Source organism: Cnephaeus nilssonii (genome assembly GCF_951640355.1).
Source record: "Cnephaeus nilssonii genome assembly, chromosome: 15".
Lineage (NCBI taxonomy): Eukaryota > Metazoa > Chordata > Mammalia > Chiroptera > Vespertilionidae > Cnephaeus > Cnephaeus nilssonii.
Window position 1 is genome coordinate 7,191,483 of NC_137086.1, and position 27,787 is coordinate 7,219,269.

General features: G+C 44.2%; 2 protein-coding genes across 4 annotated transcripts in view; both read right to left on the minus strand.

Annotated features, from left to right (window-relative positions):
* The window catches only part of WDR35 (WD repeat domain 35), a 46,685-nt gene extending 38,804 nt beyond the window's left edge, over positions 1-7,881 (minus strand). Inside the window, exons 1-6 of one of the 2 annotated variants that reach the window (XM_079792134.1) lie at positions 7,518-7,865; positions 6,827-6,944; positions 4,894-4,965; positions 3,246-3,338; positions 1,548-1,676; positions 823-956 (exon numbers count right to left, since the gene is read on the minus strand). In XM_079792134.1, coding sequence (XP_079648260.1) covers positions 823-956; positions 1,548-1,676; positions 3,246-3,338; positions 4,894-4,965; positions 6,827-6,944; positions 7,518-7,769 — 798 coding nt within the window. In that variant the 5' untranslated portion in view covers positions 7,770-7,865. Of the gene's footprint in view, positions 1-822; positions 957-1,547; positions 1,677-3,245; positions 3,339-4,893; positions 4,966-6,826; positions 6,945-7,517 lie in introns of both variants that reach the window. The other variant, XM_079792135.1, reaches the window with a different exon arrangement.
* Positions 7,882-10,891: 3,010 nt separating this feature from the next.
* Positions 10,892-26,891, minus strand: MATN3 (matrilin 3). Of its 2 annotated transcripts, XM_079791881.1 has the most exons (8): positions 26,596-26,891; positions 24,039-24,605; positions 21,004-21,129; positions 20,164-20,289; positions 18,662-18,787; positions 15,590-15,715; positions 13,272-13,382; positions 10,892-11,575 (listed from the first exon to the last, which is right to left on the minus strand). In XM_079791881.1, exons 1-8 carry the CDS (start codon positions 26,822-26,824, stop codon positions 11,520-11,522), a joined length of 1,467 nt encoding a protein of 488 aa, XP_079648007.1. In that variant the 5' UTR covers positions 26,825-26,891; the 3' UTR covers positions 10,892-11,519. The 2 variants fall into 2 exon arrangements, with proteins under 2 accessions (XP_079648007.1, XP_079648008.1); XM_079791882.1 differs by lacking the exon at positions 18,662-18,787.
* Positions 26,892-27,787: the final 896 nt, after the last annotated feature.

A 27,787-nucleotide genomic window follows, 5' to 3' on the forward strand; every position in this document is an offset into this window, starting at 1 on the left:
GTTAGCTTGCTGCTGGGGTCCAGCCGATCGGGACTGGGCTTGATGGGCTGGACATGCCCTGGAGCCCTCCTGCGGTCCCTCTCTGGATGGCCAACCTCCCGCGGTCCCTCCCGAGCTGGCCAGCCCCCATTGGCCCGATTGGGACTGGGCAAGATACCTGGATCAGCTGGGTGAGATGTCTGGATCAGCCGGCCAGGCCGAGGGACCCCACCCGTGCACAAATTCGTGCACCCGGCCTCTAGTCTATATATATATAAAAGCCTAAGCAACTATTATGATGGAACAACCGGAACCAGAATGACCGGTCAACCAGTCACTATGATGCGCTATGATGCACACTGACCACCAGGGGACAGATGCTCAATGCAGGAGCTGCCCCCTGGTGGTCAGTACGCTCCCACAAGGGGAGTGCTGATTAGCCAGAAGCTGGGCTCACGACTGGCGAGTGCAGCTGCGGCAGTTGGAGCATCTCCCAACTCAACAGCAGCATTACCACAGCATTACCAAGTGGCAGTGGTGACAGTAGGCACAGCAGCAACAGTAGGCACAGCGGGCCAGGATGAGCGTGAGCAGCGTGGCACCAGCCCCAGTTTGGGCTCCTCTCTGGCTGCCTGCCGCTTGGTGCACTGCTACATCCCTCAAGGGGTCCAGGATTGTAAGAGAATGCAGACCAGGCTGAGGGCCACCCCATTCCCGTGCACGAATTTCATGCACAGTTCCTCTAGTCATAAATAAATGTGTATATGTATATATGACAGATACATAAAATAATCATATAAAATTATATAAATAAAACTAATGAATATATGGGTATATACTTACTATAAAATTCCCTTGACTATCATAAATGTGTATTTCTCCATTTGCCATTCCAAAAAGTAAGGCTTTACCATCTGCGGACCACGCTACATGCCATAACTGTACACCTTTCAAGTCTTTTCCCCAAATGCGATTCCCTAAAGCAAAACATACAACATAATTGTTTCATTAAAAGTTCAAGTATAAAGGTAAATTATATAATTAGGCAGACATATTTAAAATAATCCTGAAGCCCTAACTGGTTTGGCTCAGTGGATAGAGCGTCGGCCTGCAGACTCAAGGGTCCCAGGTTCGTTCCGGTCAAAGGCATGTACCTTGGTTGCAGGCACATCCCCAGTAGGGAGAGTGCAGGAGGCAGCTGATCAATGTTTCTCTCTCATCGAAGTTTCTAACTCTCTATCCCTGTCCCTTCCTCTCTGTAAAAAATCAATAAAATATATTAAAAACAAGTTCTTAAAAAATAATAAAATAAAATAAAATAATCCTGAAAAGTGATTCACTTTTTTTTTTTAGCGCCACTATAAAAAAAATTTTTAAATATACTTTCTTACTTGAACTTAATTAAAAATAAATGATTCTGGAATGTCATCAAATTATATGCCAACTGTTTTCTCTTTTTACGTTTATTTTTCTGTCAGAAGACTAACATATAATAATTAATTTAAACCTCTAAAGATAAAAGCATCAACTAAGTCTCAATCTCAGTTCTGGGTGCGATAAGGCATTACCATCCACTGAACCGACTATCACCGCCCCGTCTTCATACACGATGCAGATCTTCTGTCCATCTGCAGTCCAGCTCATGCTGCGAACCACGGATTTATTTCTATTGTTGATCATTTCCTCATACCAAGAGCCTATTTGCACAAATAAAAGTACAGGTCAAAACTTCCACTTCTATTAGATGGTGCTGAAGATTTGAAAACATCCCATGGAATACAATGTGAAATAAACAACTGCAAAGTTTTCCACAACCCGAGACATTGAACTATAAAACCCTCAAATCCAACATAAACAAAATGAAAAATTAACTTAGACCTTGACTAAGATCATCACAGAAAACACAATAAATTCCCACTTTTTTCCCCTCTCTTTCTTTCTTCCTTTCTTTAGTTAATTGAAAAAAAAGACTTTAGTTGCTTTTGAAGGGCCAGAAAAACTGATTTTTCTCAAAGCCTGACTTTTCCCACTTGAACACACTTCAGATAATAACCAAGAAAACAAAAAACAGAGCAACCACAATAACTTTGTATGTACGTATAAAGTCTCCAATGATTAATTATAAGCACGTGAAATATAAGCACATTAGGTAAAAACTCTAAGCCAGCCTGAAAAACATTTAAAATAGTGTCTATCTCACATTAGCAATATCACATCACCAACGCTGAACGACAAAAACGTTGTTGTGCACGGGTTTGGAGAGAGGCATGACTTGTCTCAAGGTAAAACCAAATGTGAGGCAAATCCATGTCTACTTTGTTTTAGTTTTGGTTTTGAAAAGACTTCACCACATTTGGGTATAGGGAACTCTGACCTCCAGCCACGCAGATGATCACGTAAATTGGAAATAACAAGCCAGAGCAGGGTATTATCAGAGTCAGGGGCGAGGCCTGGGGACCCTACCTTAGGAAAAGACCAAGTTTATCCTAATCGACTATATTTTCACACTCCACTCCTTACACACACACACACACACACACACACACACACTTTTAAAAAATAATAATAAACTCATGTACTGTGGCATATTTTTTTTTAAATAACAATTTTTAAATGGTGTACTCTGAACATTTTCAAAACAACACACATGAATTAAGGCACACTTTTCACTTAAAAATGATGGCTACAGGCCTCCAGAGAACATGTATTATGAGTTGTTGTTTTTGGCAATAGTGATGCACCTAAATTAATCCTTCTCTCACACTCTCGTGGACAAAAGGCACAAATTGTGAGCCAGGAGTCAGAGGTGAGATAAAATCTGTATCCATGGAAGAAAAGGAAGCTAACTGACTCAATAAAGGAAATGAATTATTGCCTTCGACTTCTTAATAAATGTGTTTTTATCTACTGACCTAACTCCAGTCACTGGCCACATAGGAACTAATTCTTATTGGAAACCTGGAAAAACAAGAGCTACCTCCAGCAGAAACTATTCTGCTAAGAGTCTAAGTTAATTTTGGAGATAACCAACAGTCACTCTCAACAGTCAGTTCACTCACTTTCCTAATACAAGGTCACAGTTCAAAGGAAATGAAGTTAAAGGGGAAAGTAGAGAGAAATGAGTCCAGAAATATCACCCCTGTACAGTCAGAATGAACTCCTGTTGCTGGTTAAAAGGGGTCTGTTTCAAAGATGTTATTTCCCCATTCAAATACTGTAATCCAGCCTCCACTTTGTGAAAGATTAAGTAAACTCTCCTAACATACCTTTATAAAACATCCAAACAATGATAAGCCCATTTTGATCACTGGTAGTCAACTTTTGATATTGTTCATTCCATGTGACAACTTGAACACAACCTAAAAAAATATAAAACAATTTAGAAACTACAAAAAAGGTATAATTAACTTCATACATATTTTTATAAAAAATCCCAAAGAGCATGTTAAAATCAATACGGTTCCTGTCCAACTACCCACCCTTAATATTAGTCAAAAATATTCATAGGAGCCTGGCCAGTATGACTTAGTTGTTGAGTTTCGACCTATGAACCAGGAGGTCACAGTTCCATTCCCTTTCAGGGCCCACGCCAGATTTCGGGCTTGATCCCCAGTAGTGGGTGTGCAGGAGGCAACCAATCAATGATTCTCTCTCATCAATGATGTTTCTATCTCTCTCTCCTTCTCCCTTCCTCTCTGAAATTAATAAAAAATATATTTTTTAAATATTCATAGAATACAGTTACTATTATCACTCATTTTTTACAAGAATGGGTAATACTGTTTCATGTTTGTTCCTATTTCATGCCATCAAAGCACCTGTTACAGTCAGTTGCAAGAGCTGCCATGTAGCTGATGACAGAAACAAATGTAAGATTTACCAAACTGGCCAGACTCCCAAAGACTATAATGCCCGAAAGACATCATACTAAGTACTTAGTTGTTTTGGGATTTTACTTTTTTGGGGGGGTGGGGGGGTGTTGTTTGTGGTTATGTCCCCTAATCTCTCTTCCCCATTCCCTGTTTTCCATTCTATTAGTAACACACTTTTGAGCAGATCTTAAACCTCTGGGCTATATGAACAATTGACTTTTTTTTTTTTTTAGTTTTTGTAATCCCTAAATACTTTAGTGTATATTTCTTAAGAATAAGGACACTCTCTTTCATAACCACATTACAACTTAGGAAATTTAACACTGATACAATATTATTCTCTAACCCACATTCCACATTCAAATTTTATCAATTGTCTAAATAATGTCCTTCATAGATACTTGTTTTTCTCATTCCAAGACCCAATCTAAATTAATATTGCATTCAGATGTGCCCTGGCCAGGTGGCTTAGTTGGTTGGAGCGCCCTCCCATGCATCAAAAAGTTGTGGGTTCAATTCCAGTCCTAGACAGGGCACATACCCAGGTTGCGGGTTTGATCCCCAGTCAGGATGTATATCAGTTAATGTTTCTCACATCAATCTTTCTCTATCTCTATCTCTATCTCTATCTCTATCACTCTCTCTAATATATATATATATATATATATATATATATATATATATATATATATATTAGGTGAAGATTAAAAAAAACACAATAGTGCATTCAATTGTTACATCTCGTTAGTCTACTTTAATCTGGAACCATGGGACAAATTCTCAAAAAAGATTATGTCCTATCCATAGACAGATACAGTATTTTCTAATATATAAAATAACAGCTACTTTTTTCAGATTTATTGAGTATGTTCATTAATCATGTAATGTAAAAGTTGTCGAATGACTCTAGGCTATACTATGGCTCAACAGCAATGATTACTTGAAGTATTACCATTATTGAAAATGATGACAATTCTGCATGAAGTAGATGGTTTCTAAATGCCTAAAGATGAAATGTGATTAAAAAAATTACATGACTTACCACTATGACCGTCAAGATTCTGATTCATAGAAAGGTTATTAGGCGCTGCAAGACCCCTCAATTTTGCATCATCTAGAAAAACAAAAAACAGTAACAAAAACTATTACGGCAAATATGTAAGTGACAGGTTATAAAGATTTTGACATTTCTTGCTTTTTTTGAAAGGAGATCCTATTCCTGGATGACATTAGAAATATTATTTTTAAGTATGCCTCATTCTAATCTATTTTTCTCATGGTGGAAATATGGACAAGAATTCGTACACCCTTGCAAAAATATTATTCTGGCAAAATAAAGCAAAATGTATACAAGAACATTGTTTACTCAGCCTATTAAATAATTAGTAATTATTATTACTACTTACTCCTTCCCAAAAAAATCACAAATAGAAATATTGATGACATATAGATTGAAAAATCTAAAGCATAAGTGGGCTCAAAGAGCCAAGACTTTGGAAATTGGTTTTTACTAGACTTCGCAGAATTTTGTATTTATTCATTTATTCAGCAAATATTTATTGAACATCTGCACTGTGCTATGCACTGTGGGAAGTTCTGAATACAAAATGATGAACAAAATAACTAAGGCCTCTCCCCTCAGAGAACTTGTAGTCTACCCAGGGGATAGATATTAAATACACACACATAAATATATCAACATAAATGTACACATATGAAGACTTTCTGAACAAAGGATATTTAAGTTGAGACTGAGGGATAAACTGGAGATAGCCAAGCGAGATAGGGGCAAGGGAGAAGTATTCCATGCTAGGAAACAGCCAGTGCAAAGGCCTGGGGGTCCAGGGGTAGAGCCTTTGACAACTGAAAGAAGTCCTAGTTGAACAGGGAGAATGGCACAAGGTGAGGCAAGAGTGATAAGCACAGGAGAAATTATGAAGTCTTTGTAGGAAATGATAAGAATTTTAGATTTTATCCAAAGTGCAATAGAAGCCTTTAAAGGCTGCTTCCTTATTTTGTTATTCTTGATTACTAATCATACTATAGATAATACATACAATTTTAAAATACATCATTTCAGTAAGTTAATCTTCACTTAGAAAATCTGATTGTTACATGTAAAATATAGCCTTTTAAAACTTTTATTTAAAAATACAAATCTATGAAAATCTTTAAAATCTGTGACAGTGGAAATTATAAAAGTTGATGCTAAAAAATTCTACTTTCACATAACATATGTCTTAAAATATTATAAAAAATACTCTTTACTCTGAAAGCAATGCCGGGGAAAAAACATGAGTTCCTTCAAAACCACTACTTCTAATTATCCAGTTGCTGTCTCGAACAAGACAAGAATACACTTTTTTTTTAATCCTCACCTGAGGATATGTTTATTGATTTGAGAGAGAGAGAAAGAGAGAGAAACATTGATTTGTTGTTCCACCTATTTATGCATTCATTGGTTGTTTCTTATATATGCCCTGGTAGGGAACTGAACCCTCAATCTTGGTGTATCCCAACAATGCTCTAACCAACTGAGCTACCTGGCCAGGGCCATGAATGTATTTCTTAATGCAACTAAAACTTCCTGCATATGTTACGCAAGATTTTAAAAGTATATGTAATATACATACATATATGTATATATGTTTGAGAAACATAGCAGAAAGAAATTTTCTTTTAAGACAGTTAAGGAAACCAAAAGATTGAGAGGTTAAATTACTAAATATCAAGAGGCCAAATTCTTTTTGCACTTCCCATCAATAACTTCAGCAAAAGCCATCTGACCTTTCCGTTCAATATTCTATGAACTTTCCTGCAAAAAAACACTCTAGAAAAACAACCATGAAATGTTTGGGGTTTCGTTCCTCCCCTTTTAAAACCATTAAAATTGCATCCTGGCAATAACACGGGCAAATCTCAAGCCCATTTTCCACCACGTTCAAACACGTGGGCTTGCATTCATTTCTACCTACCCGTCTGCGTCTCTAACTTCAGAACCTTCAGTAATCCATCTTCACCCCCACACGCTATGAATCCTTGGTCCTTGTTCCAAGATATACACTTGAGCTTCACGTTGTTGGGAATGGCGATCTGAAAAGCAAGCAGAGCCACTCGCAGCTTTCTACGAAGGAGGTGCAAAGTGAGTCTACAGGAGGGGACACGCTGAAGAAAGTGCCCCCAAGACTATGGGTGCAGGCCCTGAACTGCGCTGGGCGCTGCCCGTTGGGAAAGGGAGGAAGAAGTGCCCACCAACAAGGGCACAGCAGAGGAGCCCGACGCGGGAGCCGCCTGGTGGGGTGTTTTTTTTTAATATATTTTATTGATTTTTTACAGAGATGAAGGGAGAGGGATAGAGAGTTAGAAACATCGATGAGAGAGAAACATCGATCAGCTGCCTCCTGCACGGCCCCCACTGGGGATGTGCCCGCAGCCAAGGTACATGCCCTTGACCGGAATGGAACCCGGGACCCTTCAGTCCGCAGGCCGACGCTCCATCCACTGAGCCACACCGGCTAGGGCCTGGTGGGTTTTTTAAAGGGCACGGAGATATAAATGCAAACCATCCGTCCACGTTCCCTTTCCACACACATCCTTAGGCTCCCCTTAGGTCATTCTTTTTTCTCTTCCCCGAAGGCCCATGATGGCCCGAAGAATTTAAGTCACCTGGATCGGCAACAGGTGGAGAAGGAACGACAGGGCAGCAAGCACCCACTGATCTGTCCAGCGGGCCCCGCTCCAGAACCCCGCCTGGGGCCGGCGAGGCAGAGTCCTCTCCGGGGACCGGCCGGAGGAGGTCCGCTGCTGGACCAGGAGGGATGGAGAAGCCGCGACCGGGACAGACGCGGGCAGAGGCGGGGACGGAGAAACGAGGGCGCCCCCTGGAACACTCACTCTCTTGCTCAGATAAAAGAACATCCTGGAGGCCCGAGGGGACGAGCCCCGCCGCCAAAGGCCCGCCGCCGGGGACTCTTTCTGGAGTCGCTAAGGGCCAGGACCAGCGGCTCTGGGAAGCTCCCGTCGCCCTGGCAACCGGCCGCATCCGGGGCGCCGGGGGACACTTCCGGTGTCGGGCGCGCGGCGCCCAGAGGGCGTGGTGCGCCTGCGCGGACGTCGCGGGGCCTGTAGGAGGCGCTGTCTCCGGGCCCAAGCGGTCATTGGGGCTTCAGGGCTTGTTGCTCTCCCCTAGTGCCTGGTCGCCCACCCTCAGCGCCCGGCCCCGGAGCCTCCGATGCCCTCAGCCCCCGCGGGCTCGGAGCGCACAACCTCGGGGGGGGGGGGGGGGGGCGCGCTGGGAAACTCGCGAGACGTGTCAGGGTCCCTCGAACCGGAAAGGCGCCCCGTCGATGGCTGAGTCTTTTGTGAGCCCCAAAGCCCAGCATCCTTAGTTGCCTCTGGGAGGTTGGCGCCTTCGGGCAAATGAAATGGCAAACACGCGTTTTCCAAGTTTGCAAAACCTTCCCTGGGGCCTTTGGGGATTAGAGAACTCCCTGGAGGGATTTGGAGGTTGGAGTTTGTGTTCATTCTGTTGATTGATTCAGAACTTTATTTTTAATTTTTAATTTTAATTCATCCATCTTTTTTTAAAAAATATTTCTTTATTGAGGAAGGGAGAAGGAGAGAGAGGTAGAAACACCAATGATGAGAGAGCATCATGGATCGGCTGCCTCTTGCACGCCCCTTACTGGGGACAGAGCCTGAAACCCAGGCATGTGCCCTTGGCCGGAATCAAACCTGGGATCATTCGGTCCAAAGGCTGATGCTCTAGCCACTGAGCAAAACCAGCTAGGGCTGATTCAGAACTTTTTAACAGCTTACTTGAGCTGTTACTCCAGCCCAAGGGTCCTTATAAAAATAGGTGTGGGCTTTGGGCCACTACAGCATATAATTGCCATTGGGGCATAACCCTCTCCATTTTCAAATAATTGAGGCATTTGGTATTTTCTTGCCTGGAGTCCACTGTTCAGTATTCTCTTCTTTCTACTTTATTTCTCCAATTCTCCTTTGTGCTTTTTGAATCCCTGGAAAGTTACAAAGCACCACTATTTGGACCAAAGGGCCAAAACTCTCATGAAATTATTGCCTCACACATTTTTCCCCCTCTGGTTTTCCCTTTTACCACGTTCTGCGGCTATTGATTTGTTGATTTGTATAATCTAGCATGTACGGTATGCAACAGTAGCTAATTTCCCCACCTAGAGTCTTTTCCCACCTCAGGCAAATAATGTGCAATCCTTCACCTGAGTCTGTTGGCCTCACCCAGCGCACTCAAGAATTGACAATGGTCCCGGCTTGGATGGCTCAGTGGTTGAGCATCGACCTATGAACCAGGAGGTCACTGTTTGATTCCTGGTTCAATTCCAGGTTCGATGCCTGGGTTGCAGGCATGCAGGAGGCAGCCAATCAATGGTTCTCTCTCATCATGAATGTTTCTATCTCTCCCTCTCCCTTCTTCTCTGAAATGAATAAAAACATATTTTTTTTAAAAGAAAAGAATTGACAATTGTCCTGCTGCCTTTCTATCAAATCTAAACTCTGGCTAAAATCAGATCTGCCTCCTAAAATGTCTTTCCTGTGGTGTCCTACTCTAAGCAAGGCAGTATGCTTTCTGCACCCCACCATTCCTCTCTGCTTCTAAGGCCATTTTACATATCCTCTGATGTCCCCACCTTCTTGGCCAAAGGCATTGATCAGGTCTTCCTGAGAAATTCTTTCCAAACCTAACCCCTACCCCATTCAGATAAAATAATGTATTTGTTTTCAAATGTATGGGTATCAATTTTTTCAGCACCAAACTGTAAATTCCTAAGATATGTTGGCACCTTCTCACGGGCTCCCTATACTGGACTCATGAATCAAATGAGTATTATCTAAGCCAGGGGGATTTAAGACATGATTAATCGAAGCTAGTTACTAATGGTCACACTCTTGAAAAATCATATCTAAATACTTTTCCTTAGTTCTTGAACATGAACTCTCATTTATTCCTTCTATAGCATCATTGCTCTGTGATATCTATATATATAAAAGGCTAATATGCAAAGTGTCCCCTTGGGAGTTCAATTGCTCACTATGACATTAGCTGACCACCAGGGGGGTAGCGCAGAATGAAGGAAGGCTCTGGCCAGCAGCCAGAAAGCCCCGATCAGCCTTGATTGTCGGCCAGGCCTAGGGACCCTACCTATGCATGAATATCGTGCACTGGGCCTCTCATAATAATATATTACTGATCCTGTGCTCAAATATGTTTGGAAAATAATACTGCTCTATGTCATGTCCTTCCAAAAATGTTGAGAAATAACAATATATGTTTCATAAAATATATACTGCCTTGACATGTTTATTTTTCATTTATTCTCTTTAAAGTTTATATTTTAGATTTTTTACTGTTTCTGGGTTTTGACTGTTTCTGTAGGGAATTGCAGTGCTATTTACAATAGCCAGGATTTAGAAGCAGCCCAAGTGCCCATCAGTAGAATAGATTTTTTTTAAAAAGCTGTGGTACATTACACAATGGGATATTACTCAACCATAAAAAAAGGAAATCTTACCTTTTGCCACAGCATGGATGGATCTGGAGAGTATTATGCTAAGTGAAATAAGCTAGTCAGAGAAAGACAAGTACCATATGATTCCACTTATATGTGGAATCTAATGGACATAACAACCTTACAAAACACAAAGGACAGACTGACAGCTGTCCGAAGGCATGGGAGCTGGGAGGCTGGATGAAATAGGTGAAGGGATTAAGAAAAAAACAACTCATAGACACAGACAACAATATGGTGATTACCAGAGGGAAAGGGAGATAGGGGCAGGTAGAAGAGGGTAAAGGGGGGATAAATGGTGATGAAAAGAGACTTGACACTGGGTGGTGAACACACAATATACAGATAATGTATTATAAAATTGTACACTTGAAACCTCTATAAATGTATTAACCAATGTTACCCCAATAAATTCAATATTCTAAAAAAAACAGAATTTTAAAATGTACATTTATAAAGGAAGAACACTGGGGAAAAATAGCACACTATTAGTAGTTTTGTACAGGTGATTTTTATTATTCTTTATATATTATACATTTAAAAATATCTGTGATGAATATATAATATGAATATAATTATAGAAATAACATACTTGTGTTTGAGAATAGAATGAGAACTTAGGAACTGAAAAAAAATGAAATGGCTCAATTAGTAAAGAAAGAAATATTAAACTTTTCATTCTATTTCCTACCAACCATTTCATAGTCATAACTTAAAGACACTAAAGTTTGCATTAAATTAAGGATCTGACATTTGTTTCCTTAGAAAAATAATACTGATTCTCCAGAAGATTCTTAAACTACGTACCCACTAATTCAAGCATTTTAATGGCAGATAATTAGCACCATTGGAACATACAGAAGTATTAAATACAGCAAGTTCTCCATATTTCCAGGTGAAACTTTTGAGCAATTTTAAAGATCATTTATATTGATTTTAGAGAGAGAGGGAGAAACATCGATGTGATATAGAAACATCGATCGGCTGCCTTATACCCCCAAATGGGGACTCCGAAACCTGGGCATGTACCCTGACTGGAATCGAATCGGCGATCTTTTGGTGCATTGGATGATGCTCAACCAACTGAGCCACACTGGCCAGGGTGAAAATTCTGAGCAGCTTAATGATGTATTTGTCCATATTCATTTGCTTGCAACTTCTCCAAAATGTCATCAAGTGGTTAGTTGTTAAGGCCAACACCATTTATTTTTAGACATTAGAAAACATACACACACTTTCAAACACTTCAATACAAAAGAAAATAGTTGCATTCCATTGTAAATAAAGAAAAAGAGTAAAAATGTTTTCTCAAGTCTAATGTAATCTAAAACTCGGAAGTTCTTTTTTTAGGAAGCATGATATAAAGCAGTAGTCTTCAAACATTTTTGCTCATATGCCCCTAAAATAATTTAACAAATAAGTGGTGTCTTGTGCATATTTAAGTTATATGAAAATTTCATAAGTTTTAGTTACAAAATATGCTAGTATAATTTCTGCTGTTATAAACATTGACTTTCTAAAATAAAATTTAAACTAACCTTTCAAATATATCCCATGTTACATTAAAAGCATACTAGATTGATACCTAGTATTCTTCTAAAATATTTAAAACAAAAGAATTTTTATTTCCTTTCTACTTTCTTCACAGAATTTTATTCTACTTTGAATCTCAGAAATCTTTTCTTGATCACTCTATTATACTTCTCTGAAGTAAACTTACACAAACAAGTACACACATTCGTACTGAAATTACCTTTCAATTAAATTTCTTTGACCATAAGGCCCCAATTTTTTTTTAAATCATCTGGATTGAATTATCAATACAACTATTATGAGCACATTATGGATCCAAACAACAAATAAGTTATAAATTTTGACATAAAATCATTACAAATAAAAGGTAAAATTTAATTGGAAAGGTATCTCTTAATGGTATGGATTGGGGTTGGGGGAATCGTGTTTATGAGGCCTTGGTTTAAAAATCTGTTGAATTGTCCCCTTGTTTGAATCTTTTCCAAGAAATGCACCTTAGTAAGATTCAGGAGACTTTACTTTTCCAAGAAATGCACCTTAGTAAGATACAGGCTATGTGAGAGGTTTGTGTAAAGTTAGGAGAATGGGGATACTGAGGTGAGAGAGAGGAAAAGAGATGACAAGTAGCATCTTAGGCAGATCAACTTAAGGAAGTGAAGGATTTGGAAACTGATCCTTTAAAACATTCTGTCTGCCACCCCTTCGCTCCCCCACACACGTCCACCGTACCCCTGAAAAGTTTCTGCCTCCTCCTCGGGGACCCCTGTCACAATTTGAATGCCACTCCTCTAAGATCCCTAGAGACAGTGTTGCTAAGCTGAGCCGCGCTAAACAATTAATTTCCCTGAATCACAACTTTGACTAAAGAGCTGATCTTGAACGTTTCTGACATGGTAACATGTTACATTTCAAATCTGCTTTTTGGCGGCTTGGCTAGCCAGTGTTACAGCTGTGTGTTATCTGAGCGATCGCACCCCATGAATCAGCTGACTCATTGTATGCATGGCCAGATTCCTAAGTAAGAAGCCATATACGGGCGTCATAGCATAATAGCTGGATCTGTGAAGAAGAGCTCAATTAGGAGCAGAGGCCACTATGGAAAAACACTAGGGAAAGAAATGGGTAGCTTTTACATGTCCATATTAAGTGGGTGAGACAGTCTCTTAAAACGTTTAAAAGGAACTCTCAATTTACAAAATAAACGCTGTACAGTATTACTATTGCTCATCTTAAAATTTAATGAATAGAGAGGGCCCTTATCCTGTGAAATATCCTAAAATGTCTGGCTCGTTGTAGTACCTAGGTAGGCCTTAAGCAGAAAACCTCCCAGAAAGGATATTCTTGGTGTTCAGTCTCTGCAGATACGAGACGACCTTGTTCTGGAATGTCAGTGTGGCTTCGCATCCACAGGCATCTTTTATGGAGACGAGTCTTGCTGCTTCCTGAATGGCTGATGACAATGACAGGACACGAAATGCTGTGGTTAATTAGAAATCGTGGCGAGTCTGGAAACCCATGACTCAATAGATCCATTTTTAGGGCCCACCTAATGCATTTCCTGGAAGGTAAAGGGGTACGGGAGCACACACAAAGAGGACAACATCCTTTGGAATGTTAATGTCACAGAAGAAACTGAACTAGGAAATGCTGGGGACAAACTGACAATTGTCGGAGCTGGGTGATGGTTACATGTGAGCTCATTCTATTTTCTCTATACTTTTGTGATTGCCTGAAATTTGCCAGGACATAAAGTAGATTTTTAAAAAGACAGTGTAGCGGGAAGCCAAGAACGCAGAGATAAGACAACAAATCTTGTGATACCGTGTCCTCATTAAAAAATGAAAACGAGGAAAACCTCTATTTGTGCAGCCAAAATACTTCAAGGTTTAAAACTAGATAATTCCTGATTTCCTATATGGGCTATTATTCTATTGAATTGTTTAAAATGAGAGTTCTAGTTCTTATCCATAAATACTTCGGGTTTTGGGTTTTTTTTATCTTTATTGTTGAAAGTATTACATATATCCCCTTTTTTCCCCATTGGCCCCTTCTAGCATGCACCTGCCCCTCCCTTGGCCCCCACTCCAGGCCCATAAATACATTAGAGCCCTAATTGGTTTGGCTCAGTGGATAGAGCGTTGGCCTGCGGACTCAAGGGTCCCAGATTCGATTCCGGTCAAGGGCATGTACCTGGGTTGCGGGCACATCCCCAGTAGGGGGTGTGCAGGAGGCAGCTGATCCATGTTTCTCTCTCATCGATGTTTCTAGCTCTCTATCCCTCTCCCTTCCTCTCTGTAAAACATCAATAAAATATATTAAATAAATAAATAAATACTTTGGAACTAAAGTTGCATTGACATTTAATCAAAGAACCTGGGAGACTGATAATGCTAACTCCTGTTTCTTTCTGTAATTCAGTGAGGCAGCTATTCCTACTCAATCTCATCGCCTCTACAATTGCCTGATAGAAATAAGAACAGCCTCCCAGGTCTGAAGTGCAGCCTTCCAATGGAGTAGTACTACTGCCCGAGGACAGGCAGGGGGCCTTTGCTCCTACATTTTCTCCCACATTCTACAAAGAGATGACAGAGGGCTGGGGGACAAAAGCACGCTTGAGTAAGTATAATCTACCTACCTGTCCACACCCTATTGAACCTTTTAGGGAGGGCCAGCTCAAACCCCATCTCAATCAATGAGTAAACCAGAATGTAGCTTCTGGATGTCGTACAAGCCCACCCATCATCCCGGTGCAGAGTATAAAATTGGTACTTAGGATACTTTTTCGGTGTCTGTTGCCTGAGAGACTATAAGCTCTGTGAGGGCAGGGGCTCAGTGGGATGTTCTAATGAACAGATCCCACAGAAAATCGGACAACTGAGATGTAGCACAATTGGAAGTTGAGAGATGGACTCATTCACAATAGCAGCAAAAAGAATAAAAGATTTAGGAATAAGTTTAACAAACGAAGTGCAAGACTTGTACACTGCTCACTACAAAACATTGGTTCCGCCCTGGCCAGCTTGGCTCAGTGGCTAGAGCGTCAGCCTGCGGACTGAGGGGTCCCAGGTTCAATTCCAGCCAAGGGCGCATGCCTGGGTTGCGGGCTCGATCCCCGGTGGGGGGCGTGCAGGAGGCAGCCGATCAATGATTCTCTCTCATCATTGATGTTTCTATCTCTCTCTCCTTCCCCCTTCCTCTCTGAAATCAATAAAGAAATATATTTCTTAAAAAAACATTGGTTCCTCTCCAGTTCCTTCCTCAGGACCTAACAGTACCTGACATGTAACAGCAGCTCCATGAATAGCTGCTGAACAAATAACTCAGTGAATGACTGGGCAAATGAGGTCAGAGCCTAAACGGTTATAAATCATGTCGGAATCCCATTTTCCAGGAGTAGGAAAAAAAATTCCCAAGAGTGATTTTGCTTTTTAATTTGAGAGAGAGAGAGACAGAGAGAGACACAGGGAGACACAGAGAGACACACAGAGAGAGAGGATAGAACCAGATCATGGGAGGAGTAGAATTATTTCATTCTGATGCCAAGTGGGAATCCCTGGAGAATTCCAACAGGAAGAACGTGCCTCAGACTTTAAGAGAGAAGAGCTCACTCCTAGGTTGTCCTACCAAATGGAATAGGATTAAAGGGCCAGTCTTTACCTGAACACGTCTTCTTGTCTTCATTCAGGGTGAAGCCAGTATGACAATCGCAGTGGTAGGACGCGGCCCCATCACTCACACAAAGGTGCTGGCAGCCGTGAGAGCCCAGAGCACACTTGTCACGCACTGACCAGGAGTGGCGCAGGGAGGGAAACAGTCACAGATTACCACGGGAAACGAAGCACAGACTTCTGGCAAGAAAAGCTTTGCTTTGGTCCCAACAGGTGTCATCGGCAACAAGTCTCCCCTGTTCCACAAGAAGAAAGCCTACTTTCTTGTCTCGTATCTCACATCCCCTTGGCCTGCCTTTTAGTGCATACACCCTTTCCTTTTTTTTCTTGCCCATATCTGGGGGTGCTGCTCTGTTTTCCTACCCACAGCACTGGGGCTGCACCGAGTCTTGATTATATTCCAGAACTCACCTTCAGAACTTTACTGATGACCACCACCGCCTCCAACACCTCCCACCATACATGGGACTTCTTTAACCCAAACTAAAATTATTATTAGGGACCCACCCACACATGGAGCTAAATTTGATGCTGCACAAAAAGGATCTTGAATGATGGAGGGCCTGCCCTTGATAGCTTACAAAGTGGGACAGAAAGCACTGACCTGCACACACACACACACACACACACACACACACACACACACAATGATGATAATGATGATGATGACGTGTATGAATCCGCCATCTTGTCTTTCTCTTCTACCTCCCTTTGCTATCTTGTGCCCTGCACCACGAGACAGTATAGCTTAGTGTTATGAGCACGTGTATCCCAGAGCAAGTACATGGGTTCAAATCCTGGCTCTGCTACTTACTAGCTGAGTGACTGTGGACAAGTTACTTAATCTGCCTGTCCTGTTTAGTGGGCGTATTCCTGGAGTAGTCGGCCTAGACTGAAAATTGCCTTTGATGTTTTGTGGGTTTTCTTAAATAAAATGTTCCTTATTTCCACACCTGTTAGTTGAAATGTACATTTGTTTTTGTGTCCTTTTCCCAGGACTCCAATGTTCCTGGCAGCTTAAAGTACCAAGGGGGATACCTGTAACGAGTTGAGAAGTGCACCCTACCTGACAGCCCTATCACCCTGAACAAGCCGGCACAAGCCAGTCCCCTTTTCTGCTCCCTCTCTCCACTCCTCCATCAAACTGTCACCATCCTCCAAGGCCCACCGCCAGTCCCACCACCTCCGTGCCGCTCATGTGGACGGAAAAGGGGCCACATACTAAACCTGACAAGCTCAGGGGAGGCCTGTGTGGTGGCCTTCCATACTCGGAGATGGAAAGTACCCACATAGGAGGGTCTGAAATTAAAACTTTCTAACTAAAAGCAGTTCAAGGCAGGTAGTCATGTCCGAGGGCAGTGTTTTTCCTAACAAAGGTCAACCTTCACCTTAACTGAGGCTGGCTGTTGCCTTTTTGAACGGAAGATAATGTGCCTGATAGCATACCTTTGGAATATCAAAGTCATTCTTTTTTCCAGACCCCTCAAAGCACAACCACTGCACCAGAGTGGAGATCGCAAACCCTCTCGTTGTTATTATCATGCTAATTGTTGACTGTTAACCATCCTATACCCGCCTATGGGAAAGAAGTATGTGTCTATTCCTTTTACTTTTTATCCAGACCCAAGGATTTCCCCATTTTGCATTCTCCATCCTCCCTAATCTATCACCGCTGGATTTCGTGTAACTCCCTTACATCTTCCCTTTTGATTCTAATGTGTAAGGTAAGTGGTAAACCCTGGCTGGTGTGGCTCAGTTGCTTGAGCGTCATCCCATGCACTGAAGGGTCACCAGTTTGATTCCTGGTCAGGGCACATAGCCAGGTTGCCTTCACATACAGGAGACAACTGATCAATGTTTCTCTCATACATCGATGTCTGTCTGTCTGTCTCTCTCTCTCTCAAATCAATTTTTTTAAGTGATAAAACTGCCATTTTCTGGAGCATTTTCTTCATCCATTCAGATTCTGCTTCCCAGCAATTGTTGTCAGTTTGGCTCAAATAAACTCATAAAAATTCTTACAGGTTTGGACGTTTTTTACGTTGACACTCACTAGAGATAATAAGCGAACATGCCCTCCATCCCGGCCCTTAGTTTCCATCAGTCCCTCTCCCTGGCTACTTAGTCTCCGCTTACTTGAGACATTGGGTCTCTTTGCCCGTAGAGAGAGGCAGAAACTTATGCTTTATATGCGCACAGTGCTCAGCAGTCCTGGGAACAACAGGTGCTCAGTTCTCTTTCATTGATCCCATTTTTTTCACAAAGGAAATTGGTGATAGCCATTTCCCTTCATCCCTCTTGTAAAGGTCACCTAATATATCTCCTCAAGGGAGAGGAAACTATACATAAAATCTAAAAAAAAATATATGCCAGAACTAAACAGCACCTGGAGAGCTGGGAGTTTCTCTTAGGAGTGTTTTTACATTATAAATGCCACTGTGTTCTGCCAGTGAGTTTAAATCAAGTTAATGAGGATTCGAGTTCGGGCATGGGCGCGCTAGCCAAGCCTCAGATGCTTCGAAGATTGATCATCTAGGAACTGTCAGGGGACGACTTGCCGCAAACTTACTGGAAGATCCGTGCGGGTCTAATTCAGTCCCTTACAAAGCCTCCTTTACTAACACGCTCCGGCTCTAAGATTAACGCCACGGAAAAGTTCAAAGCCAAGTTTTAATTGGAAAAAGATCAGTTCAGCCTATCACACCAAATAGTTCCTGTCCAACTGACTTCCTCTAAGGTTTCCCATTTGCTTTACAAGCCCCCAGTGGACAGAGCTACCAAATTTTCCTGGATAAGGACCCTCCATTCACTGAGCTTGCCTCATATCCCCCACTCCCCACCCATTTCCCAGTAATTTTCTGAAGTCATCCACGTTTGCTGATTCTGCTGCTGAGCTCATTGTCCTCTAGGCAATGCGTGCCTTCGTCTGTGAGCACAGTAGAATGTCTGAAGTCTGGTTCTTTACGTTGCCTTGAAGAATCTCTCTCTTGGGAAATTGCAAGTTGGTTTCCCTGCCCTAGGAAGGAGCCACGTGTGAAAGTGCTTGCTGAGTGTGCCTCACCTGAGCAGGTTTTGTTATCCTGATTCAGGGTGTAGCCCTCGTAGCATTCACAGTGATGGGACCCAGCTCTGTCGTTCACACAAATGTGCTGACAGCCATGTGTCCCTAAAGCACATCGATCTTGAGCTGCCAGACAAAAGCCCAGGAGAGAAGAAATTCAACAATATAAAAAAAGTGCAATATATTCCGTATATACAGAAATCTCATTTGCAGCTAGAATATGTCAGGAGCAAACCCCTTTCAAAGGCATCAGTTCCATTTGCTCTTATGGGAAGCCAGCTGAGTTCAACAAAATCCGACACACACAGTACTCATTCTTCTACCCTCCCAACTCCTTTTCAGAACCATCTATATTGAGTTTTCATAATCTAAATATATCATAAAATGCTTTCTAAAGCATTCCTTTTAGGTTTATTTGTACTTTTACTGAATCAGAGCAGTACCAACAGTTGGGTAGCTACTTATACTAGTAGATTCAGAAAGACATAGAGTTTGAAGAAAGTGTAGTTCAACCCTCGCCCGTTGTGAGGAAACTGAGTCCAAAGGAGACCCACTGACTCAGAACAGCATCAGAACTCAAGACCCAAATGCACTCAATGTACTTATTCTGTGAACTGACATGAGATTTTTTAATTATTCTTTTTTTAAAACTTTTCACTTTGAAATAATTTCAGGTATATGAAAAAGTTGCAAAAATAGTATAGAGAGGTCCTACTCTTCACCCAGTTTCCCCAGATGTTAACATATTAAATAATCATAGTGTAATTATCAAAACCAGGAACTTAACACTAATACAATACTACTAACTAAAATACAGATTAGTTCATCACTAATCTAAGCATTCCAATTTTGCCAATTATTCCACCAATGTCCCTTCTCTGGCCCAGGATCCACAAGGCATTAAGTTGTCACTGGTCTCCTCCAGTCTGTAATACTTCCTGCCTTTCGTTGCCTTTCATGACTCGGACACTCTGTAGGGCATCTCTCAGTCTGGGTTTGTCTGATGTGTCCTGGTGATTCTGAAATTTTAGCAAGAATACCACAGAAGTGCTCCTGTGCCCTCCGTACATGGTGTCAGGAGATGCATGATGTCACTCTATGTCCCTGGTGTTGATGTCAACTTGGATCACTTGGCGAAACTGGTGTCTGCCAGGTTGCCCCACTCTGACGTTACTCTTTCCCCTCTGTGAGTAATAAATATCCTGAGGGGTGTTATTTGATTTCAGCTGACTAAACTGTCATTAGCATTTGGAAAGACTGTTAGGGCTGGCACAGAGAAGGAATGAACAACACTCTTACACATGTGGGCTGGGATACATACATACGGCCTTTTCTAAGTTTTCTAACAACACCTGGAAGTGGGAAAAGCCAGGGTGGCAAGAGAGGAAAACAGGTGAAGTTTCCCATCAGTGTGGCCCGCCCCGGATGTGGCCCGCCCTCCACCACTGCTCACAGCCAGGCAGGCAAAGAGGGGGCAGCCGCGAAGCCTCCTTCCCGCTTACCTGCACACGCTTTCCGGTCCTCCTTCAAAGCGTAACCTTCGTGGCACTCACAGTGGTAAGAGCCAGCTCTGTCGTTCACACAGATGTGCTCACAACCGTGAGTGTTCAGAGCACACTTATCGATGGCTATCGAAAATGATCAGGACACGTGTGAACACATGGAAGCGTGAATCAATAATTATAGACCATACACAGATGCACGCACATACACACACACACACACACACACACATGCACATGCACGCACTCACGCGCAAACACACTCACACACAGCTGCGGGCAGCTCGGCACAACAGGGAGCCTACGGGGCTGGAAGCTGGGAACCGACTTTCCGGTCTCGGCTCTTTACTCACAGACCCCATGCATGGGTAAGTCTCCCTTCTTTGCGTCTTAATTCATTATCTTTAAAATAAGTAAGTTGAATTAAATGATCTCTAAGTTTTCTTCCCCTCAAACACTTTTTTTCCAGGACTTAAGTGGACCTAGATCCCATTCTTCATGGACTGTGTGTGAGTATTCCCATTCCACATGAGTGAGGACCTCTCTACGTTTTCTTCCAGATCCCATGAGCGTCCATGGCCACAGAGAGGAAAGGGTAGCTTCTCGTGTCATTAAATCAAATCCACGAAAAATTCCAAACCCTCCAAAGGACCAAGAATTTTGTACCATAATAGGCTGATTTATGTATCACCTCACTTTTCTTCTCCTTTTCCTTCTGATAAACAACAATACATCAGCCAAAAGTCAATTAGGAGAAGAGCTCAAGGCCAGGCCAAAACCTGGAGCGTATGTCCCCGAATCTAAGTCCCATTCAGCCCTCCTCGGGGATGCAGGCCTCACCTGAGCACGTCTTCTTGTCGGCGTTCAAGGAATACCCTTGGCTGCACTCACAGTGGTGCTTGCCGTTCCCGTCACTGACGCACACGTGCTGGCACCCGTGTGTGCCAAGCATGCAGGGGTCCACTGCTGTGCAAAGGAAGTGGACGACCGTCAGTTGACCACAGACTCGTAAACATTTCAGGTACTTTCTCCCGTGTCAAAAGGACATCGCTCTCTGGTTTCTTTCCGATTCTATCTTTAGTTCACTGTCAATTTTGACTATTTGTTTCTGCCCTGGCTAGAAATACCATCCTTAGACTAGTCATGTTATGTTACTAATTTTAAATTACAGATCTTATTGTTAACTTTCTGGAGGAGGAGGGGGAGGAGAAGGAGGAGGAGAAGGAGGAGGAGGAGGAGAAGGAGGAGGGAAAGAGTAGGAGGAAGAGGGTGGGGGGGGAGGAGGAAGAGGGGGAGGAGGAGGAGAAGGAGGAGGAGGAGGAGGAGGAAAGAAAGAGATAATTCTTATGGGTCAGGCAACTGGATATTCATTCAACGTATCCACCTACCCATGAAAAAATACTTTTGTTTTCCCAAAGCCAGAAACGGGGAAGACGATCGTGTATTTCCTGAAGTTCTATAAGCTAATTGTCCCATTGCAGCTGGAATCTGGTTTCTGGGGGTTCTATAGTGTGTGTCCAATCAGGATTCACACACAGGTGCGTTCCTCTAGGCCTAGAACTCGCTCACCCTTGGGCATATATGAACTTACAATGGGGAATGGCAGTGCAGGTAACTGCCTTCTGAATAGGCAGCAAACTTAAACATACGCAACTTCAGGGCCTCCGATATCAGGAAGAAGAATAAACTCAATCGCTCTAACACAAACAGGTAAAAAGAAAAACAACAAAATAAACAACTATATTAGCTAAACTGCATCTCCATCTTTTCCCTTCTAGAGCCGTTTATATCTCATTGGCTTTTTTTCCCGGTGAGAGGTTTTGAACGAAGACACAATGAATTTAGTCATTTCTGTTGGAGGGGGCTGGAGCCCCTGGGGCAGGTAACCAGCCTCCACTGCGTTGGCAATGGGACAAGCCTAATATTTTCCCAAGAAGAGCCTTTTCATGGGATGATCTTTCTAGTCCGTGAACTACAACAAGCTGCTTTTGCTCCTCAGTCTTTTCCCCCCAGAACAAGCGGGTCTTTTGTACCAGAAGGAAAAGATTGCCACTCACCGCTTATTACTTCATGGCCTTCAAGCCCAACCCCAGGTGCTGGTTTTGAGAGCCAACTTTGCCACAGACCAACGTCTCTATGGCAGGCTCTCACCCACAAGCACGGGGGGTCTTCCTGGGAGAAAGACAGCCATTTTCCTTTGGGAAAACCAATGAATGCCAAGCAGATGCCACCAAAACCAACGATAGCTTGTGAGAGCCCAGTGTCCTGGGACAGGAAAGACAAGGGGATCCCAGCCAGGTCTGGCTGAGGTGAGGCCAAGCTCTGCTCCAGACCAAGCTTCATCTCCCATTTCCTGACAGACTGGTGATTGCTGAGTTTCCCTTTGTTTAGATATAGAGTCTCCTTGAAATACACGGTTGTAATTATTACTTCACTGGTTTGTCTCATCCCCTCCGCCAAATTACTGCTTGATGGTAGGGAGGGACAAATTTCATCTTTGTGTCATCGGTGGTCAATAAATGCATGTTAAACAAATAAATGTGGGATAGATTATACAGCAAAAAGTATCTACATTTTAAAATTCACCTTAACCAGAAATCTGTCTACGCCTGCTTGGAGACTTCCATAGAGGGCTTCAAAAGATTATCTCCAAATGACCAAAAAAAAATAATAATAAAGCATGATGATAGATATAGATGATAGATAGATTATAAGAAAAGTAAGTTTAAAAATAAAGTAAAAAATATAGTATAAGTCCCACATTCATAATTCTGATCAGTGACTAATAATAAACTCCAGCCTCGAATGGATTCAGATTCATGAATTTGGCTAATTCATGCTAAAAATTCCAATTTCAAGCTCCATCCTAAAGGAAGAAATGAGGAGGACAGTAGGATTTAAAAAAACAGAAGGATTTAAAAAAACAAACAAGCCCTGGCCGGTTTGGCTCAGTGGATAGAGCGTCGGCCTGTGGACTGAAAGGTCCCGGGTTCGATTCCGGTCAAGGGCCATACCTCGGTTGTAGGCTCCTGGCCTTGGTCAGAGGCATGTGGGAGGCAACCAATTGATGTGTCTCTCTCACATCGGTGTCTCTTTCTGTCTCTCCCTCTCCCTTCCACTCTCTCTAAAAATCAGTGGAAAAAATATCCTCAGACGAAGATTTAAAAATAAAATAAAATAAATTTTAAAAACCATTATTATTGAAAGTATTACAGATGTTCCTCAAAAAAACAAAAAAAAAAACAAAACAAGGCCTGCTCCTTCTTCCTGTGAAGTGAGCTGAAATCCCGGTCCCCCTGATTCCTGACCCTGTCCCTCCATGAAGAATAGTCGGAGAAAGAAGGGAAGCTCAGAGCTGGAGCATCACTGATGTCCACTCTGCCTGCCAGTTACGCTGAAGCAGGCTGCCTGGCCCCTGCATGGACACACGCCGGCCCTGTCTTCTGCAGGAACAAGAGGCGTTCTGTGAACTCTAGACATGGGTAAACTGGAGAAAATAGCGGGGGAAATGCAGGGGTGGGCAGGAGGGAGGAGAGCAGTCTTGTGTGTTTTATTTTTATTTTTCTCTGACCCCATCAGGGAACAGCACGATCATTTATCCAGGATTATTTCCAGACCTTCCCATTTCTAATGCAAACATGGAGATTTCAGGAGCAATCCAAGTTATAGAGAAGGCAGCTCTATATTCCTAAACCAACCAAGTGTGTTTACGTTGGTAAAAAAAAAAAGACACAAAAAGCATTGCTTCTATTTACGTTTTCCATAAAATTTCCACCAAAAAAAAAGAAAAAGAAAAAGAAAACTGAAAGAATCCTTTTTTTTCTTCTGCTTCATAACGTTGGACTATAGCATCCTTGCTAGTTGCAAAGACTTACCGCAAAAGGTTTCCTGGAACCGAGAGGAAAGTTTCTCAATGACCCCGTAGGTCTCCACGTAGAACACGTGCTCGTCCAGGGGTTCACTGGCCATCATCTGGAGCGACTCCCGGTCGGCCCGGTCCACACCCACTGCGTAGAGCTCAATGCCCGCCGCCCGCGCCCGGGCCGCCACCTCGTTCACCTGGTCCTGGGGCCGCCCGTCCGTCACGATGATGGCTACCTTGGGGATGTGGGAGCCGGGCCCCCGGGCTCCTGCCTCCACCGTGAAGGCTTTCTCCATGGCCGTCTGGATGGCCAGGCCCGACATGGTGCCCGTGGACAAGGGTGCGATCCGCCCCACGGCCTGCTTCAGGGATTTCTTATCCGAGTGGGTCTGGAGGTGGAACTCGATGTTCACGGTGCTCGCATAGTTCACCACTGCCACCCGCGTGTCCGCCGGCCCGATGTCCAGGGTGTCGATGATCCGGGACACAAAGGTTTTCACTTTGGTGAACTCCAAGGGCCGCACGCTACGAGAACTGTCGATGATAAACACCAAGTCCAGTGGCCTGCTCTTGCAAAAGCCTGCGAGGAAGGTGTGGGGAACAGAAGTGACTAAGCAGCGATCTGACCACAGTCAGAAACGGGGCAATTCCTCACCCCCAGGATGCTCTGAGACTGGAGGTCAGACAAGGCAGCCTCCCCTACCTCCCAATGGCCCACTGTCTGCTATCACCCCAAGACCATCTCCCTTTGGGTGTTGACAGCCCATAGGCCTTCCGAATCCCCTGATGAGAATTCACACGAGGCTGTGAATTACATGATTTAATTTTCCTGATAGGGAAGATGATGCTACTCTAAGGCTATCTACCCCAATATCTCACCTGCAGGCTGGCTGAGCCCTTAAATTTCACATAGAGCCTCATCCCTTTGCTTCAAGTTTTGTACTCAAGGTTCCTCTTGACTCCCAGGAATGAGTGGATTCCAGACCCTTCCTGGGCGCCTTGGCTATCTGAGGCAATGGGGCAAAGTGTCCCTGAACAGTGTGCAAGGTCAACTGTCCGGGCAGCCGCATTGCACGCCACCCTGCCCACTTCCCTGGGGTGAACACTGCTCCAGAGTAGCCCTAAGTCTCCCTCTAGCTCAGTGGTCGGCAAACTCATTAGTCAACAGAGCCAAATATCAACAGGACAACGATTGAAATTTCTTTTGAGAGCCAAATTTTTTAAACTTAAACTTCTAACGCCACTTCTTCAAAATAGACTCGCCCAGGCCGTGGTATTTTGTGGAAGAGCCACACTCAAGGGGCCAAAGAGCCGCATGTGGCTCGCGAGCCGCAGTTTGCCGACCATGGCTCTAGGTGGTCATTAATTCATGGTTAGTGAACTCAAGGGCCCAACTAGCCCGAGCTACGTTGAAAGTAGAAAGAGGGATGACAACTTCGTCTGATTGAGGCATGTTAACTGCATTTCCCACTCGGTGGGTGTTTCTTGTTTAAAGAAGCAGAGATTGAGATTTGGTACCAATCCCACGTCCCCATCAAACCCTTAGTCACCTCTCTTTCATTGTTTCATTCACCAAAGTTTTTTGAGGGTGGGGAGAGGAAACACTTCCCCACTGCTCCCCAACCCCCCCCAGGGCAGTGGCCGCCACTGAGCTGCTGGGCCTAATCTAGGTCAGGAGGCTTAGAGAGAAGCCAGTTATTGAATGTCTTTTTCCAAGTCATTTCTCCTTTTCTTCCAACACACACACACACACACTCATCATACACACACACACACACACACACACACACACACCAAGTCCTAAATGGAAATAAGATCCCTGGATATTAATTGTCAATCAAAGTTCTTTCCTTTCCTAATAGGGGCTGGGAGTTGATGCTACTCTAAGGCAATCTACTCAAGTGAGTAGGGAAAAGGTAGATTCAAAATAAATTCCTAGGCTAAGCATGGGACAGGAATTATATAACTCTAGAGTTTTTTTTTTTAAAAAAACTGAAAATTATCCTTTTGGTTTTATCCTGCTGCCTGGAGGTATTATTATTCAGAAAATAATAATATCCTACCATCAATAACACTTTAGAGATCACAGGGTACCAACACAACAACCCTGTGAAGTCGGAGGTGCAGAGGTTGCTTTTAGACCCATTTTACAGACAAGAAGCCTGGGTCTCCGGGAGGGGTAAGAGCTAGAAGGTGGTAGATCCTGGATTGGACTCCAGGTTTCTTGACTCGCAGCCTACCGGGCTATTCCCCGCATGGTTACCTCTCTCCGAGGCAACGTTTTCCATCACAGAAGTCAGCATTATCTCCTGTACCTAGTAAACATCCCGCTACTCTGGAAGCTTTTTCTGCCACATGAACCAACTACTGACTCAAAGGGGAAATGGCATTGCTCCCAAAGACCCCCCTAGCCCTGACTCCTTCCTTCTTGGACCTCAGTTTGCACCAGGGAGGGAAGGAACGCACTGACGCCCGGATTGCCCTGACCACCCAAGCCGGGCTCTCCCTCCCACCGCGCCCCCTGCCAGGTTCCCCCCACCCCTCACCCCCACTCCGAACCCAGACAGTACCTGCAGCACCGGCCCCTCCAGGCTGGCCGGCCCCCGAAGAGGGCGCGCGTGGGGGGACGCCCGGAGCGAGGCGGCGCCCGGGGCTGCCCCCCGGGCCATGGGTCCCCAGCCTCCGGAAGCCCGGGCGGGCCAGGGGAGCGGGGACAGTGGGGGCTGCGGGGCTCGGCAGCAGCAGCAGCAGCAGCAGCGGCGGCAGCAGCAGGAGCAGTCCCGAGGGGATGCGCCGCATGGTGTCCGCGCAGGGTGATCGCTGGCAGGCTGGGTTCCTCGCGGCCCGGACCACGCGCACCGGCGGATTTAAGTGAATGGCCCGCGCCTGGACCAGCGGCCACGAGCCAGCGGAGCCAATGGCTGAGCAGCTGGGCCAAGGAGGCGGGGCCAGGTTTAAGCCAATGGCCCGCCCCCGCCCAGCGGAGCCAATGACTGCACAGCTGGGACAGGGAGGCGGTGCCAGGTTTAAGCCAATGGCCCGCCCCCGCCCAGCGGAGCCAATGACTGGGCAGCTGGGCCAGGGAGGCGGTGCCCGGACCCCCCCCCGCCCGCCCCCCAACACACACACACACACACACACACACACACACACACACACACACACACACACACACACACACACACACACACACACACACACACACACACACACACACACCCGGTGGCTGGGCCTCCGCTGGGTGGGCTCAGCCCTTGCCGCCCTCTCTAAACCCTGGAGGGGCCAGTCCAGGGCCTCAGCCCGCCCAACCCTCCACTCCCGCTAGAAGCCACCTGACCTAACCCCTAACCCCGAGCGCCTGGGGCCGTCCCTAGCGTCCCCGGGACGAGGCCCGGGTCCGCCCTCCCTCTCCGTGCAGCCCTGCCCCAAGTCTTGATCCTGCTCCCCACACTACATTCCTTGGCCTGGCCGAGGGACCCACCTTTTGCGGTGGGCTCTCGGTTAAAAAAAAAAAAAAAAGCCTCAGATTCTAGCAGCATGAATAGCAATGCTTTCATCCCGCTTCAAACATCTGCACACACTATTGACCTTACAGGGGTGGGCAAAAGTATGTTCCCCAGAATAGAATGGCAAACAAACATTCCCCAGAGGCCCTACTAGCTGAAGCGAAGACAAGGCAGCCTGCGAGGCGCTCTCCCGCCCACATCCTAGTTCTTCTCCGGCAGGTGGCCACCCGGTCTGGAATGTGTGGGTTCCTGACTT